This window comes from Gopherus evgoodei, chromosome 11 (assembly GCF_007399415.2).
Source record: "Gopherus evgoodei ecotype Sinaloan lineage chromosome 11, rGopEvg1_v1.p, whole genome shotgun sequence".
In the NCBI taxonomy this organism is placed as follows: Eukaryota; Metazoa; Chordata; order Testudines; family Testudinidae; genus Gopherus; species Gopherus evgoodei.
In genome coordinates, this window is record NC_044332.1 from 76,075,062 (window position 1) to 76,093,923 (window position 18,862).

General features: G+C 43.2%; 1 protein-coding gene across 2 annotated transcripts in view; it reads right to left on the bottom strand.

The window, feature by feature from the left end:
• Positions 1–1,307: 1,307 nt before the first annotated feature.
• Positions 1,308–18,862, bottom strand: part of ERCC3 (ERCC excision repair 3, TFIIH core complex helicase subunit) — a 49,799-nt gene continuing 32,244 nt past the window's right edge. For both annotated transcript variants that reach the window (XM_030579797.1, XM_030579796.1), the window contains 3 exons: positions 16,441–16,559; positions 3,128–3,280; positions 1,308–1,888 (listed from right to left, as the gene is read on the bottom strand). In XM_030579797.1, coding sequence (XP_030435657.1) covers positions 1,754–1,888; positions 3,128–3,280; positions 16,441–16,559 — 407 coding nt within the window. In that variant the 3' untranslated portion in view covers positions 1,308–1,753. The remainder of the gene's footprint in view (positions 1,889–3,127; positions 3,281–16,440; positions 16,560–18,862) is intronic.

Below are 18,862 nucleotides of genomic sequence, written 5' to 3' on the forward strand. Positions count from 1 at the left end.
CTGAGCTTTGAGAAGTGATTTCTGTTTTCTAATCTTCTGTTTCTAAGTGTAAGGACAAAGAGATCAGATAGTAAGTTATATGGTTTCTTTTCTTTGGTATTTGCATGAATATAAGTGCTGGAGTGCTTTGATTTGTATTCTTTTTGAATAAGGCTGTTTATTCAATATTCTTTTAAGCAATTGACCCTGTATTTTGTCACCTTAATACAGAGAGACCATTTGTATGTATTTTTCTTTCTTTTTTATATAAAGCTTTCTTTTAAGACCTGTTGGAGTTTTTCTTTACTTCAGGGAAATTGAGTCTGTACTCACCAGGGAATTGGTGGGAGGAAGAAATCAGGAGGAGATCTGTGTATGTTGGATTTGCTAGCCTGATTTTGCATTCCCTCTGGGTGAAGAGGAAAGTGCTTTTGTTTCCAGGACTGGGAACGGAGAGGGGGCGTCACTCTGTTTGGATTCACAGAGCTTGTGTCTGTGTATCTCTCCAGGAGCACCTGGAGGGGGGAAGGGAAAAAGGATTATTTCCCTTTGTTGTGAGACTCAAGGGATTTGGGTCTTGGGGTCCCCAGGGAAGGTTTTTCAGGGGGACCAGAGTGCCCCAAAACACTCTAATTTTTGGGGTGGTGGCAGCAAGTACCCGGTCCAAGCTGGTAACTAAGCTTGGAGGTTTTCATGCTAACCCACATTTTGGACGCTAAGGTCCAAATCTGGGACTAAAGTTATGACAGAGCTAATAAATGCAATATCAAAAGTTTTGATCTTATATCATTAGTGGGCTGTTTGGTGGGTTTGTATTTAAAACAAATCTTAGGAGTTTAATGATTACATTTGTCAGGCATTTTCGCAGCGGTAAAAGCAAAGCCATCATTGAATCAAATTAACAAGATTTCTTTGCCAGTATTGCCAAGAATCAAAAATACTTGTGTTTTAAAAAAGGGCTCTCCATCACAACCCAGTTTCCACCTCTCCCTTAGTAAGTCAAAATGCTATTTTTATGCAAAACTAATTTCCATGGTAATATGCCAATGTTAAACAGAGGATTATTTATGGGTGCAGTGTATGATGTAAACAACAGAAAAACTGTAGTAAGAACCCCCAAAATACAGGTTAAATGGATTGCTTATTAACTTTTAAAAGTTTTTCCCAGGTTTACTCCAGTGACAAAATCCCACATCAGATCTTTTCTCTTGAAGCTTCATGAAATGTTGAGCTAGTTTGTCATAAATTTAAACTAGGTTAAATTAGGAGTACAAGTTACTCAATTCTCCATATGTAAAAAATAAACATAATAAAATGTGCACAATGAATAATTTTTACTCAAGTTTTATTTAAGCTTTTCCTTCAAGCATTTTAGACTTCACTATGTTTTTTTCAACTATTATATTTATGATATAAATAAAATCTTAAACATTGGTACAAACCTGATATACAAAAAAAATCACATTTGCAGCATTTGCTTAAAAAGCGGTCTTTAAATTCACTTGATAAAAATAAAGGTTTATTACCTTGGGAACACCACACGGGCATAACCAGGGTTCAGTCCTTGTATAACATCTTTCACTGTGGTTAGAAATAGTTCCTTCACTTTTTCAGTCTCACCCATTAGCATAGATATATTGCTAACTATTTATACATTTATATACCCACACATTAAAGAGTCCTTTAAGGGTCTATAAGACATTTATGCTCCATATTCCACTGTATGGAAGGATAAGTAAGTCCACAATTTGACAGAATGCATCCACATATTACATCATTTCCTGAAACGTTTGAAAAGTGGATGGACATGTTTATTTGAAGATGCCTTGCTCCGTGAAGTGTGATATTCCATATAAACTGCATCATCTGCTCCAGACATAGAGCTCATTGTGCCAAAACGACGGGACACCTAGAATAAGAGAAATCACAATTGTTTCAGTTTAACTATATACATAATCTCCTTAACTCACTGATGCCAGAGTAGCTAGATACAATGCCGAATTATCAAAATTATATATATATATAATTATTAGGTTATATATATTTTAAATTAAATACTAAAACACTGGACACTTAGTGGATGATCAAGAATTCTGCATACTTAAGTGCATAGGTAAGTATACCCCTACTTCTGCACCAGGGATGCTCCTCAACCAAAGCACTCACAACATACAACAAGAGTGATGTGCATCTCTAGTTAAAGTTGGTATAACACAAGCAATGGTTCTATAGAAGAGATACCTCAACAGACTCAGAATTCAAAGGGTGTTCCAGCCCAATGCCACCACAGTTAATGGTCAAGCCTGAAGTCTGAGCTACACTCCTATCATGTCCCCTTAACTCAATGTATTAGCAAGCCTTAGGATTGTCTATGCAGGGACGCTAAGGAAAATTAATCCATATTAATTTTGAAAGTGGATTAGTAAAACCGTATTAAATGCTTGTGGGAACACCCTCATTCAGACTAAAGTGGCCTTCATTCAGTTTAGCTGAATTAACTTCAGAAGTGAATAACCGAATAAAGGCCACTTGAATTCTGAGTGAGGGTATTCATACAGGGATTTAATGTGGTTTAACTAATCCACTACAAATTCATGTTTGGTTAATTCGTATTAATTTTCCTAGATCTCCCTGTGTAGAAAAGCCTTTAGTTTCTAGTGTTTATTTTTGGGGAAATCATGTTTTATTTTCTATGAGTAAAAATAAAATAGCATGTACAAAGACTGAATATCCTTAACAGTCAGCCCTATCTGAAGTACTATACTCTGGGGATGAAGTCTTGGAGCATGAACCCTTTCAATCAGTGTGACACTACAAATAAACAAACTGCTCTAGGATATTTTTAATGTGTATTTCATGAAACTGATCTCTATAAAAGAAATTCGCCATCTGTCACCAATGTCCTAAAACACAGAAGGATACTGTAGAGGTCACATCTGTTCAAGTGTCTCATTTCTCTCTACCACCTAAGCTAGCAGTTACTCTTATCGTTAACTAGGTGTTATAGGAGCTGAAAGTAAAGAATTCTATTTTTCAACATTCTGTGTATTGGCATTGTTATGCAGAAGCAAGACTGAGTAGTAAGGGTCCAGTTCTGTAGCATCTGTAGTCCACAATTACCAGAAGAAGCTAAGCATTCTTCATTTACCTGAGCTGACTTTGAGCCATACTCTCCTGCTACCACCTCTTCCTCAGCATCCAGGTCAGATGCTTGCAGGACCTTCTGAAGAAGCTGCTGCTGCTCTTCTTTGGATGAAAATGAAAGTTGTTCTTCTTCCATTCCTTTAAGCTTTGTGATCACCTAGGAAGCAGAATGTGGTGAAGGATGCATTTTCCCAGTGTTCAGTTTAGGGTTTTTTTGTTTTTTTTTAATTAGCATCTCCCCATTTCCCAGGAAAATCAATTATGCCCCCCAGTGGACCTTACTGCATTTATAGCACATTAGCAGTCCACCACCTTTGCTTCACAGCTAGCACAAATATATGTAGGTGTGGAAAGATCACATTTTAAAATTAGTAAATGTCGGTAAACCTCAATTCACTGCACACACGAACTGACAAATATTTCCATCAATGATAATTGAAATTTACAGATGGGCAAGGAAAAAATGTCAAATCAAGTTCTACATTCTGAAATAAGTATTTTACTTTGTTAAAATACAAACTGTCAACATCATGTGTCAAAATATACAGTTATAAAGCTTCTAATTTTTGACTCTCAAATCTACTGTCATTAAATTATTGTCTGAACCCTCCCCCTAATTTTATACAACTGGGAAAATTTAAATTGATAAAAATAGAAAAAAAGCTTCAAAATACACCGATAATATCCATCAAAATTATTTTTAAAAAAATCAAATTCTGCCAAGTCTAAATACACATAATACAAGTATCAGAGGGGTGGCTATGTTAGTCTGGATCTGTAAAAGCAGCAAAGAATCCTGTGGCACCTTATAGACCAACAGACGTTTTGGAGCATGAGCTTTCGTGGGTGAATACCCACTTCATCAGACGCATGTATTCACCCACGAAAGCTCATGCTCCAATACGTCTGTCAGTCTACAAGGTGCCACAGGACTCTGCTACGTAATACAAGGTGAATGATACCACACACTTGTCTTCTTACATTCTGTGCTAAAGGAACCGAACGTAAAATGTCATTTAAATCAGAGGCTAGAACAAAAGCACATAGCAGAGGATGAAGGCAGGCTTATTTCAGAATGTTCAGCCAAACGCTTAACGTATCACACTGACAAGGAAATTGAGCAAAGTACGTTTAGCTTAGTAATTATCTTTGAATTAATAATAAAGAGCGCAGAAAACTGCTTTTTAGATTACAGTTTCATTTTATGGACTGACCCACTTTTGTTTATTCCTCTAGCTTTCTTCACTATTCTACATTTTCATGAGGCACAATCCACCAGCTCTCACTATGAGAATTCTGACATGTGCATCCCACACTGATTTGCCTTCACCGCCAAGGGTACAAGTATAGTTTAGCACATATTTTAGTCTCCTATTTAATCAGATATCTGGGCAAGTAAGTAAATGTGCTATCTGCTGGTAATATATCACCACTCTACTTCAAAGTCCTCCTTTTCTAGAGAACTCCAAAGTCTCTCAGCTTCTGCTTCTTAGTCTTAGTGAAAAGAGAATGTTTACAATATACGACCATCCACTGTAAATTCCGTTTCTTTCACAATCACTGAAAGATTTCTCCCCTCAGTAGGGCTATCAGACTCAAATACAATCTCTGTTTAAATCCAGAGTAGAAAGGAATAGACATTTTTCCCCCATTTTGATTACTAATCCAAGTTTACTGCTTAAAAAATTATGCCAGTCCTGGGTGCACTTATGACTTCCCAGTGTTTTCAGCCATGGCAGGCTGCAAGGCAGACATTCAAATTAGGTCATACAGATTTATCATCTGGCTTCTTCCTCTCCCATATTAATCTAGATATCCTCTGAACACCTGAGTTCTCGAACTTCTACAGTGAAGAGGTTAATGCTTGATACCGTTAAAAAGCTAGGATACTAAAACTGTGATCATATTTTATAAAGCCTTGATTTATATAGCTGTTTAGAACATATAATTAATGCCAGTCACCATGGTTTATGGAAAATAGATCTTGTCAAACATTATATTTACATATTTATGAAATTACAAAGGTATAGTGTTCATGTAATATATTTAGACTTCTATAAAGCATTTTGAATAAGAAACTGGAATATCATCAACATGGAACAAAAATGGATTAAAGACCGGCTAACAGACATGTCTCAAAACGTAAACAGAAATGGGGAATCATTATCAAGGGAGTGTATGTTTCTACTGAGGTTCCACAGCGATTGGTTCTTGGCACAGTCAACAAATACTTACATGGGAAACAGCACTTTGATAATGGGCTCTTCAATCTAGCAGACAAGGGTATAACAAGGGCCAATGGCTAGAAACTAGAGAAATTCACACTAGGAGTGGGGTGCAAATTTTTAACAGTGAGGGTAATTAACCACTGCACAACTTTTGCAACAGTTGCAGTTGATTTAAAAAACCTCCAGTGAGGGAGAATCAAGATTGAACAATAGAGCGTATCTTTTAGAAAAAGATCTAAACAGAAATTAATTCAGGGAAGTCCCTATGGCCTCCGTTACACAGGCCTATCTAGATCACAATTGTCCTTTCTGGTCTATTCATAGAATATCAGGGTTGGAAGGGACCTCAGGAGGTATCTAGTCCAATGCCCTGCTCGAAGCAGGACCAATCCCCAGAAAGTTTTTTTACCCATTCCCTAAATGGCCCACCTCAAGGATTGAATTCACAACCCTGGGTTTGTAAAAGCAGCAAAGAATCCTGTGGCACCTTTATAGATCAACAGATGTTTTGGAGCATGAGCTTTCGTGGGTGAATACCCACTTCGTCGGATGCATGTAGTGGAAATTTCCAGAGGCAGGTGTATATATATGCAAGCAAGCTAGAGATAATGAGGTTAGTTCAATCAGAGAGGATGAGGCCCTGTTCTAGCAGTTGAGGGGTGAAAACCAAGGGAGGAGAAACTGGTTTTGTAGTTGGCAAGCCATTCACAGTCTTTGTTCAATCCTGAGCTGATGGTGTCAAATTTGCAGATGAACTGAAGCTCAGCAGTTTCTCTTTGAAGTCTGGTCCTGAAGTTTTTTTGCTGCAGGATGGCCACCTTAAGGTCTGCTATAGTGTGGCCAGGGAGGTTGAAGTGTTCTCCTACAGGTTTTTGTATATTGCCATTCCTAACATCTGATTTGTGTCCATTTATCCTTTTCCGTAGAGACTGTCCAGTTTGGCCGATGTACATAGCAGAGGGGCATTAATAACCAAACTTCCATACAAAATTGACTTCACTAAAATAAGACAGGAGATCTACATTACTCACTTCACCTCTCTACAAAAGGAAAAAGGACTGTAAGTTGTCTAAACTCCTACCTGCCACATGGGGCCACAACCGTGGTACCCCTAACCCACCCAGCAATATTGTCAATCTATCCAACTACACACTCAGCCCAGAAAAGTCTGTCCTATCTTGGGGACTCTCTTTCTGCCCTGCCACTCCCACCAACATGATACAGTTCTGCGGTGATCTGGAAGTCTACTTTCACTGTCTCCGACGGAAAGAGTACTTTCAGGACAACACTGAACAGCACACTGATACACAGATACTCTCCCACCAACAGCACAAGAAGAACTACTGCACATGGACTCCTCCTGAGGGTCGAAATGACAGTCTAGACCTATACATTGGATGCTTCCACGACAAGCACAGGCAGAAATTGTGGAAAAACAACATCACTTGCCTCACAAACTAAGTCGCGCAGAACGCAATGCCATCCACAGCCTCAGAAACCACCCAGACATTGTCATCAAAGATGCTGATAAAGGAGGTGCTGTTGTCATCATGAACAGGTCTGACTACCAAAAGGAGGCCGCCAGACAACTCTCCAATAGCAAATTCTACAGGCCACTCCCCTCAGATCCCACTGAGGAATACGGCACCATCTACTCAGGACACTCCCTACACTAACACCGGAACAAATCAACATACCCTTAGAGCCCCGACCAGGGTTATTCTATCTACTACTCAAGATCCACAAACCTGGAAATCCTAGAAGCCCCATCATCTCAGGCATTGGCTATCTCCGTGACACCACTGATTTCTTGAGGAAACTACAATGCATTGATGACCTTCCAGAAAACACCATCCTAGCCACCATGGATGTAGAGGCTCTCTACACAAACATCCCACATACAGATGGAATACAAGCTGTCAGGAACAGTATCCCTGATGATGCCACAGCACATCTGGCTGCTGAGCACTGTGCCTTTATACTTACACACAACTATTTCAAATTTGATGACAATATATATCTCCAGATCAGTGGCACCGCTATGGGCACCCGCATGGCCCCACAATATGCTAATATTTTTATGGCCGACCTGGAACAACGCTTCCTCAGCTCTCGTCCACTCACGCCCCTTCTCTACCTACGCTACATTGATGACACCTTCATCATCTGGACCCATGGGAAGGAGACTCTGGAAAAATTCCACCACGATTTCAACAGCTTCCACCCCACCATCAACCTCAGCCTGGACCAATCTACACAGGAGGTCCACTTCCTAGACACCACGGTGCAAATAAGTGATGGTCACATTACCACCACCCTATACTGAAAACCTACTGACTGCTATGCCTACTTCATGCCTCCATCCTCCATCCCGGGCGCATCACACGATCCATGGTCTACAGCCAAGCACTGAGGTACAACCGCATCTGTTCTAACCCCTCAGACAGAGACCAACACCTACAGAATCTCCACCAAGCATTCTCAAAACTACAATACCCACACGAGGAAATAAGGAAACAGATCAACAGAGCCAGACGTGTACCCAGAAGCCTCCTACTGCAAGACAAACCCAAGAAAGAAACCAGCAGGACTCCACTGGCCATCACATACAGTTCCCAGCTAAAACCCCTTCAACGCATCATCAGGGATCTACAACCCATCCTGGACAATGATCCCACACTTTCACAGGCCTTGGGTGGCAGGCCAGTCCTTGCCCACAGACAACCTGAAACATTCTCACCAGTAACTGCACACCGCATCTTAGTAACTCTAGCTCAGGAACCAATCCATGCAACAAACCTCGATGCCAACTCTGCCCACATATCTACACCAGCGACATCATCACAGGACCTAACCAGATCAGCCACACCATCACCGGTTCATTCACCTGCACATCAACCAATGTAATACACGCCATCATATGCCAGCAATGCCCCTCTGCTATGTACATTGGCCAAACTGGACAGTCTCTACGGAAAAGGATAAATGGACACAAATCAGATATTAGGAATGGCAATATACAAAAACCTGTAGGAGAACACTTCAACCTCCCTGGCCACACTATAGCAGACCTTAAGGTGGCCATCCTGCAGCAAAAAAACTTCAGGACCAGACTTCAAAGAGAAACTGCTGAGCTTCAGTTCATCTGCAAATTTGACACCATCAGCTCAGGATTAAACAAAGACTGTGAATGGCTTGCCAACTACAAAACCAGTTTCTCCTCCCTTGGTTTTCACACCTCAACTGCTAGAACAGGGCCTCATCCTCCCTGATTGAACTAACCTCATTATCTCTAGCTTGCTTCTTGCTTGCATATATATACACCTGCCTCTGGAAATTTCCACTACATGCATCCGACGAAGTGGGTATTCACCCACGAAAGCTCATGCTCCAAAACATCTGTTGATCTATAAAGGTGCCACAGGATTCTTTGCTGCTTTTACAGATCCAGACTAACACGGCTACCCCTCTGATACTTAACCCTGGGTTTAGCAGGCCAATGCTTAAACCACTGGTCTTATAATCTGTGAATCTATGAAAAATAGCATCTGCTAAGATTGTGTCCAGCTTCTAACAAGAAAAAGTGTAGAAAGAAGAAAAATGATTTTAAGGTGTATTAATCTGTCCCTTGCGATGGTTTAAAAACAAAACAATGTGTACAACTAAGGAGAGACTCTTTGCTTTTCAGCAGTATATTATACTCGTTTCAAGCTGGCCTGGTTCATGAAGTGTCAAATTTAGAAGTTACCACTGATTCTTTGGTCTAGGAGGTTTTTCTCCTATTGGTCCAAGATTTAATATAAAAGTTTTAGATTTGTAGAGCAATATTTTTCAAAGGGAATATACTTTAAGATAAAACATGAGACAAGTGCAGTTAACTCCCTGGGTTCTGAGCAAGGAATCATGACAAGAGGGCTCTATTTAGAAAGCAAGTGCACTATACAAAATAGCAAAACGATGAAAAAAGCCACAATTTTTTTTCTATACAGACAGATATAACACATGGAACTATTTAATAAATGGCACATAAAACCATCCATACATAGCAAGTGTTTCCAAAACACTAATCTTTTTTAAAAAAATTCTTATGGTACCAGCCTTCAGTTTGGCACCAACCATTTGGCACTCACACTGTCCTAGTTAAAATGCCAATTTAAGGCTCCTAAAACTAAGGCTTACTTGCAAAAGGAAATCTCTCTGTTTTGGGCTTTTTTAATTAGTTCCATAATCCAAAGCATTCAAATACAAGTAAAGCGATTTCTTTAATGAGTCTTCTTGGCTAAAACCACGAAGGCCTGTTCGCTATTAGATCAACACTAATCTGCAACTATCTGGGCAAACTCGATATGCCACAAAAAAGGTTTTCATATATAAAGACTGCGGTGAAATTATTTTAGTTGTGAGACATGTTCTGAAGCAGTCCTCTTAACTCGTCATAGACTATGAAAAAGATGATTCCTCTAGATATTTTATCCATGTAGATCCCACTCCAGATTGTGCATATACCTCGTGTGTGCAAGGTCAGAATCTTTCAATAGTAGCGTCCATTGCGCTACATCTACTTCCCTCACCCGAGGACAAAGGACAGAGCAGCCACAACCGTCCCACAGTTTTCTCAATTCTTAATATCAGTTAAAGACTCTGAAAAAGCAGGGATGGAGGATGGCTCATGGGCAAAACACTGTAAAGAACCAGAGTTATTGTAAGACAAATATCAGGGGGTAGCCATGTTAGTCTGTACCCACAAAAACAAACAAGGAGTTGGGTGGCACCTTAAAAACTAAGATTTATTTGGGCATGAGCTTTCATGGGATGCATGTAACACAAATCATTTTTTCTCCGAGTATTCGATCTTGTTCTAGGGCTGCCACTAAATCAGGATATCATTCCCCTACCATATTTGGCACCTGATCTTTCCAACAAGTTGAGGGCATAATATTTAACCCAAGTAACGGGGTTCTACAAGTGGCTGCCAGGCATATCTCATATGGAGAGGTTTGTAAAACAAGCTTGCGCTCTAGTGGAATGAGCTTTGATGTCTGGAGGAAGTATACCAGCCATGTGATCGCAGGCTGAAACATCCTAAATGGATAACTCAGTATATGTCTATGGCCTTGGCTACGCTGGCGCTTTACAGCGCTGCAACTTTCTCGCTCAGGGATGTGAAACCCGCCCCCCCCGAGCGCTGCAAGATACAGCGCTGTAAAGCGCCAGTGTAAGCAGTGCTGCAGCGCTGGGAGTGCAGCTCCCAGTGCTGCAAGCTAAACCCCATCAGGATGTGGAGAACGTGCAGTGCTGGGAGAGCTCTCTCCCAGCGCTGGCGATGCGAGCACATTCACACTTCAAAGCGCTGCTTCAGCAGCACTTTGAAGTTTCGAGTGTAGCCAAGCCCTATGTTGCAATTCAGAAGTGTGACTGCAACACGTAAACATACCCAAGTGTAAAGGTGCGGGACTCACCCCTGTGGCGCCTCCTGCTGGTTTCCTGGGAATTAGCTTTTTCCAGCTCCAGAGCGCCCTTTGTAGGCCCGTGTCCTGCTTGCCCCGTGTCACGACCTGGTGCCTTTTTACCTGGGGTGCTGCCCCTCCAGGCAATACCCCACAGATCTGGGTCTCCCCTCCCCAGGGAACCCCCACCCTCTATCCCCACCTTGCCTCAGCCTAGGGGCTACTGGCAGTCACCATCTAGCCCCCTTTCACTGGGGCCGACTGCAATCTGTATAAGCCAGTCATCATAAGCAAGGGAGGTTTTGACCTGCTGCCTTTCCCTGCAACCCAGTACCTCCAGAGGCCTCGTACAAGGCCCTGCAGCCTGGGGAGTTGCTGGCGCGGAGCTCCTCCACTCCTCTGGCCTTTCCCCAGCCCTGCTTCACTCCAGTACCCTTCAGCACTCAGGCAGCTAGGTCCATTTCCCTCCTCAGCTAGAGGGACTGCTTGCTCCTGGCCCACTGCTCTCTTATAAGGGCCAGCTGGGCCATTATTAAGCCAGCTACAGCGGCGGCTGCTTTCCCACTGAGCCCAGCTTTCAGAGGTGCAGCTCTCTCTAGGGTTGCTTGTACCCTTCCAGGGCCAGAACGGGGTGATCACCCCACTACACCAACCTAGATCAAAGATAACTAGAATAGCATTATTAGAGAAGATGCAGCACCATAGGTGGTGGCCACTTGAGTAGGTACCTCGAGTCCTGGGTGGACATGGCTTCACTGTTGTTACTTGAGCTAGCTATGATCTAAGTACATCAAAGTTAGCTCAGGTATGTCTACAACCGCTGCAACTGAGCCTCCCAATGGCAGTGTAGACATACACACAGATGTTCTCTGGGAAGAAGGCATTTGTATCTTAGAAGCACTATTTATGGCAACAGTTTGGGAGTCTGTCTGAAGGGCTTTGTCCTATTAAGATACTACCGTAAGACCCTGGAAACATTTAAGGTGTTAAGTTTCTTTACCCCTGGAGAGAAATGGGGTTTTGGAAAGAAAATGGGGTGACAAATATTGTTTTAAATGAAAGTCTGACAACATTGGGGCTAAATGTGGGATAAGCTCTCCGTGGAATGTCGTTTAAGGAGAGTCGCCCATGAGAGTTTGGAGTTTGCTGACCCTTCTGGCTGATGTAAAAAAGATGATGAGAAAAGCCTCCATGAGGCTTGAAAGGACAATATTAAGATCCCACATTGCAGGGGTTCCTTAACTGGTGGTGAAATTTCAAAATCTAGATACAGTGGGGTAAGAAAACTGATCGTGACTGGAAGAGGGTGTTGTCATGCCAAAAGCACTGCACGGTGGACCTTAGAGGAACTGAATGAAAGTTCGAAGTATTTCAAATGTAGTATATAATCAAGGATTTTAGGTATGGGACCTCCAAAAGATGACGGTTGTGCTGGGCTGCCCAAACAATGTTTTTTCCACTTTGTGGAATCAGTATGCCTTGTCAGAACTTTCTGCTCTGCAGGAGAATTTCTCAAATTTGCAGTGACAAATTTCTGCTAGTGGCATTCAATCAGCCAACATTCAGGCTGGAAGGTGCATTTATTTTTGGTGGGCCTGGGTGTAATATTTGCCCTTGGTTCAGTGTTGTGTCATGACAGTCTAGAAGTGCTATTAGAGGCTGAGTAGACATTCTAAGCTGTTAACTAGAACGGTCTGGGCAAACAGAGCTATCAGGACCAATGGGGCTGTACCCCAGGTATTTTTCCATATCATCCTGAGTATTAGTAAGATCCATTGAAATGCCTAAGTGAGACACTGGTTCCACAGTATAAAATGATGTCTTGTAAGGATCCCAGGCTCACATCTCCTCTAGAGCAAAGACTGGACAGTATGTTTTCTTTTTGATCGAAAGCAAACCTATAAAGGGATTTCTCCGTTGGTGAAATATCTGTCTGAGAAGGGCACTCTTCAGTGACCGTTTGTGGTTGGTAATGGATTGTCCTCTTAGGAAGCCATCACTGCTGGCTCCTAGGAGATGAAAAGCTACTGGGGTTATTCTACTGAGTTGACATTATGTCCATAACTTGATTGCCTTCTGCCACAGGGGTGATGAGGAGGTACCTCCCTTGTTGCTTGCTTACATAATACATTGCAAGTGTGTTGCCTGAGAGAATCCATACTATGGAATTTTTTTTTAACAGGTTGGAATGCTATGGAAGCCAGTGAAATGACTTGCAATTCTAGAGTTATGTATAGATTCATGTCCTTTTGGGACCATATCCCTATTCTATTTAGATTTGTATACCACATTCAGCCCCACAGCATCTCAGCACCTTTCAATAGCAGATTAAGTAACATGAATACACATCTCACGTGTTTGCTCTTATCCCTTCCCCAGAGTGGAAAGTCTCTGTATCTCGAGGTGGTCCAGGTGTGCACCCAGCCTGTTCCTGACTGATGTCTTATCAGTCTTTGTAGGACGGGATGGAGGATACTCCCCTTCTGAACTCTCTTGATGTAACTTAACTGGTAGTCAGGTAACAGGTTGTGAACTAGAACCACAAATGCGTGTGGTCATTTGATGTCTTGTGGGGTGATAAATTGACTTTAGCCAGTATTGCAACAGACATACGTGAAATCTGACTAGTGGTGTCAGGTAGGTGCATGCTGACAGGTGGCCGCTAAATCTGAGGCAAGTTCTGATTGTGGCTGATGAGTTCACTTTGATGTTGGTGATAACTGTCTAGAGAGAGTGAAATGTGTCCTTGGGAAAGTACGCTTTGGGTAACCTGGAATCAATTAGGGCTCCTCTGAACTCTGTGATGGGTTGGGATTCTTTTCCCATGAAGCCCTGCTGTCTACATAGGTGAAGGACACAGTTCTAGGCTCTGGTGACTTCTTGATGAGACCAGCCTCTGGCCAGCCAATTGTCTAAATATGGATAGATGGGAAAGGTTTGTCTCCTTAGTTATGCTGCCGCAACAAGAAGGCATTTTGTGACAACTACTGGTGCTGTGGAGAGACTGAACAGTAGCATCTTGTATTGGATCACAATATTGAAGTCATGTCTTGGAGATTGACAGCCACAAACCAATCTTGAGCTAAAAGGAAGGGATAATGGCCGCAAATCATTTTCAGCTTGACCCTGAAATGGCATAGATGATATTTGTTCAGTCTGCTCAGATCTAGGATAGGACAAAGATATCCTTATTCTGAAGAGAAAAGGGCATTTTGGGATCTGAAGCATCTTGCCCTAAACTCCACAGGTAGCTTCTCAAGGACCCCTAGATGAAGCAGGGAAACTACACCTCTACCTCGATACAACGTAGTCATGGGGAGCCAAAAATCCCTACCGCACTGTAGGTGAAACCCTGTTATATTGGGGTAGCAGTGGCAGGGCTGCAGCGGTGATTTAAAGAGCCTGGGGCTCTGGCCGCGGGGACCTCTGGGCCCAATAAATCGCCAGCGAGCCCTGCTGCTGCAGCCCCGGGGCAGCGGCGGCAGGGCTCTGGCAGTGATTTAAAGGGCCCAGGGCACTGCAGCAGCCGGAACCCTGGACCCTTTAAAGCGGCGCCGGAGCCCCGCTGCTACCGTGCTATATGCAAACCAATGTTATATCGGGGCGTGTTATAGCGGGGTAGTGGTGTACTTCTTTTCGTTGGTTTTCCTGAGAAGGATCCCTGAAGAGGGATGGGAAGGGATTTGGGGAAGGATTTAAATAGGTTCTAGTATTCAGTGGAGACAACTTCCAGCACCCATTTGTCAATTGTTATTCCAGTTAGGCTTGGTACAAAAGAGAAAGATGGCACCTGAAGGTGGAGTTTGGGGATGACTCTCCTCCAGTTTCAGTGTGGTTCTCAACTCCTGCATTAAATCTGCTCTCTGGAAGCAGGTGTAGTCTGAATAGTGACTGCAAAAGAGATTTACTTCTTTTCAGAGAGTCACATCTTCTTCCTAAACGGGTACTCAGAAGGCCATTGCTAAGTAGCTGAGTGTCTTCTGTCTAGTTTGCCTTTTGTATCTGAATAGCTTGCAATTTAGGGCTGAATGCCCAGTGACCATAGTGTGATTCTAGAGTCTTTTAGGGCATGTAAAGCATCATCAGTACACCATATTAATAAATCTGTACCCAAAACTGAGAAGTCTACTGTATTCTGTTTCTCTCTAGGAATACCAGAGGCATGATGCTCTTTTACATAGTAACTGCAGTGGCCCTATGTCTAGCCATCGTGTCTGATGCATCCATGTTTGCCTGTAACTTCTTTGCCATTAGTTTTTTTCAGTCACAATAGTTTTTAACTTCACTCTATAGAGTTTGGGCAGAAAGAGACATTATGTCCCAGGTTACATCATTCAATTTCGTGAACAAAGCTTTAGTTCACTATTTGTAGCTGAAGTGATGCTGATGAACAAGCCTTCCTCCCAAAGAGATCTATTTTCTTCAGGTTTTATTTTTGTCCTTTGATGTACTCTTAGATGGCTTCATTTTTTCAGAAAATGCAGAGTCCACTAAAGAATCCAATGTTGGGAGGGTGCATAATCGCTCAAAACCCTTTTGGCTACTTGGTACCCTTTTTTCCTGCTCTTTTAGCAGTCAGCAGTAATGTTGCTTGTATTCGCCATAGAATTTTTGCAGTTCTACAATGCCCTTGTTAATGGGCAATGCTATTAAGAATATATTATGTCAAATTTCCTTAGTCAATGAGGTCTCTGTTTCTGGTTCATCAACAATCCAGACAAACAGCTTCTGGAAGGGTCTAAAGTCATCAGGAGATAGTAGAAGTGCCAATAAGATGATGAGTCTTGGGGACAGGATGAAAGATGTTGGTCAGGTAGCTCAAGATGTGTCTGTTGAATGGTGGGAAGGAGGAATCAGAACTGCTTCATTTACAAATTTTTGAGAGTTATCTTTGATAGAATAATACCTCTGAGTCGTTATTAAGTTTGGGTGCCAAAAACAAATCCCGAGAGAAAAGATACCAACCACTGAACCATTAATTTGGGTAATATGGTTTCAGGAATAAAGGCTGTTCAAACTGCAATTCAATTATGACGCCTTTCATGACAGCATCAAGCAGAACTGATGAAGTGGAGGCAAGGAAAAGGTCACAAATGAAAAGGAAAAAAAAAGAGTAATGTTCTTAAGATATAACCAGAGGAAGTAAAATATACCAAGATAATCACTGGACTCTGATGTACACTATAAACAGTATCACCTACAGCAATGAGGACTTTAACCAACGAGGGACACAAAGCTAGTTTACTTGAGTCTCTATTCTCCACACTCTCAAATGGGAGGGCTTCCAAAACTTACACATTAAGACCATCCCATTTTTGTGGAATCAGCCAATTTTTCCCTAAGTGTTCTTCCTCTGGCCCCACTCCACAGCTGCTGCCTGCTATAAAAGTCAGAATGCTTTACCTTGTCAGATGCTGTAATTAATGCTACCTTAACCTGTCCTCTACAGCAGTACAGATACCACAATATAGTAATGTTACAGCAACAAGAGTTGCCTGTAAGCACCAACTGATTAACCAACTGCACCCTTCATTATCTTCAGGAAGCATAGGAGGTACATTAAGACTCTAAGATGTGTGAATTTGACATTATACGCACAAGTCATAAGTATTCTACATTAAGAAGGGACAAAATTATTGTACCTTGAAGCTGTAACCTTGATCTACCAGAAATCTTTGTCGTTTGGTTGAATATGCCATTTCCTGAGTATCTTGGGATACAAGGGAATAAAAAAAGGCATTGTATTCCTCCGCAACTGTCCCTAGGAGACAAGAGGTATTGGACAATTAGCCTATATGAGTAAATTGAAAGATAAAAAGAAAACAGCCAGAGCAGGAATGTAAAGTTATTTTTAAAAAATTGCTTTTTTGAACATACTTTAAGTGAGTGATCATCTACATAGCATGGAAATTTTTGCTGAGAAATATAGATAGCTTGAAAAGAATATGGGAAGAGGCAATGGGAACAGGGCCGGCTCTACCATTTTTGCCATCCCAAGGGAAAAAAAAAAAAAAAAAGGCCACGGACTACCGTCTGAACTGCCGAAGCCACCCCAAGAATGGACAGAATGCTGCCCTTTAGCATGTGCCGCCCCAGGCATGTGCTTCCTCCGCTGGTGCCTGGAGCCGGCCCTGAACGGGAGATATTGGAGACCTATACACTTGGAGGAAAATACTGCTTGTTGAATTGTGTATTCCAAACAAGGTAAGAACAAAAAATTCACAAGGGTGCTATGCAGGATAATCTTAAGAACAACTTAAACTGTGCTTGTGATACAAGTCAGGAAATAGTAAAGCAGCAAGATACCAGCGGAAGAAAGTTTTATAAATGTAAATGTAGAGATTTACACTAACATGGCACAAAACCAGATGAGACAATAAGATATTTAGCTAGGAATTAGTAAGGCTATTCAAAATTCTGAATAACCTAGGCTATATAGTTGTATATGTGTAATAGATTTTATGGCTCAAACAGCACAAAGCAACTATTTGAGAATCCAAGCCCCCTACCCACCACCAGCTAGTACAATAGTGCAAATGTTATATCTGTTTCAGACATTTTCAAATCCACACTGTTCCATCATGCAATCTAAGCAACAAAGAACCAAACCCTGAGTATACACTTGGGCAGGGGTCTCAAACTCAAATGACCATGAAGGCCACATGAGGACTGTTGCATTGACCCGAGGGCCACATCACTGACACACACCCCTCGCTGCCTCTGGCCTCACCCCCACTCCACCCCTTCCCTGAAGTCCCCACCCCAAAGCTGCCTCAGAGGGTGCAGAAAGTGTGCAGGGTGCAGCAGGGGCTCAGGGCAGGGAATTGGTGTGTGGGGTGCAAGAGGGCGAGGGGTGCGGCATGGGCTTGGGGTGCAGCAGGCGGCTCAGGGCAGGGAGTGCAGGAGGGGTGCGGGATGCGGCAGGGAGCTGGGTACAGGAGCGGTGCAGCAGGCGGCTCAGGGCAGGGAGTGCAGGAGGGGTGCGGGATGCGGCAGGGAGCTGGGTACAGGAAGGGTGCAGCAGGCGGCTCAGGGCAGGGAGTGCAGGAGGGGTGCGGGATGCAGCAGGGAGCTGGGTACAGGAGGGGTGCAGCAGGCGGCTCAGGGCAGGGAGTGCAGGAGGGGTGCGGGATGCGGCAGGGAGCTGGGTACAGGAAGGGTGCAGCAGGCGGCTCAGGGCAGGGAGTGCAGGAGGGGTGCGGGACACAGCAGGGGGCTCAGGGTAGGGAGCTGGGTGCAGGAGGGGTTCAGGGTGTGAGCTCCTGCCTGGCGCCACTTACCTAGAGCAACTCTGAGGTGGCAGTATGGCACACACCGGGGCCAGGGCAGACTCCCTGCCTGCCTGCCCTGGCCCCCACGCTGCTCTGTTCTGGGAAGCAGCTGGAACCCTGTCTCTGCAGCCCCTGGGGGAGGGGGAGGGGCTGGGGCTCAGGGTTCCATGCGTGTGCTGCTCTTGCCACTCCTCCAGGTACCTCCCACGAAGCTGCCATTGGCTGCTGTTTCCTGTTCCCGACCAATGGGAGCTGAGGAGGGCGGTGCCTGGAAGGAGGCAATGCAGGAGCCCTCTGCCTCCTTCCCCCTCCCCCACAGACCAAAGGGGTGTGCTGCCAGCTGCTTCAGAGAGCGGCACAGGGCTCGCAGCGCCTCAGGGGGCAATCCTGCAGGTAGGCAGATGGGCGGGGGGGTGGGAGGGTGAGGGGAGCTTGGTGGGCCACATGCAATAGCCCCGCGGGCCGCGTATTTGAGACCCCTGCATTAAGGGTTGCACTTTCTAAATTTCAGACAGAAACAGTGCTCCAGGTAACTGCTGTTTAAATACAAGGCACTTTAGGTACATTTTTCAAAAGCATCTAAGCAGTGAGGAACACAAGTTCTGTATTCAAAAGCAACCTAGGCACTTAGTCAATGGGACTTAGATGGTTTAAAAAAATTAGATATGTGCATTTAGAGTAATGCTACAATAATTTATTTGTGGTATATTTTTACTAGGATTATCGGTCAGGAGAGCATTGAGGAATGAAAAACTAAAGGAAGGTGAATTTAGAGGGAACTTTACCTGTAGAT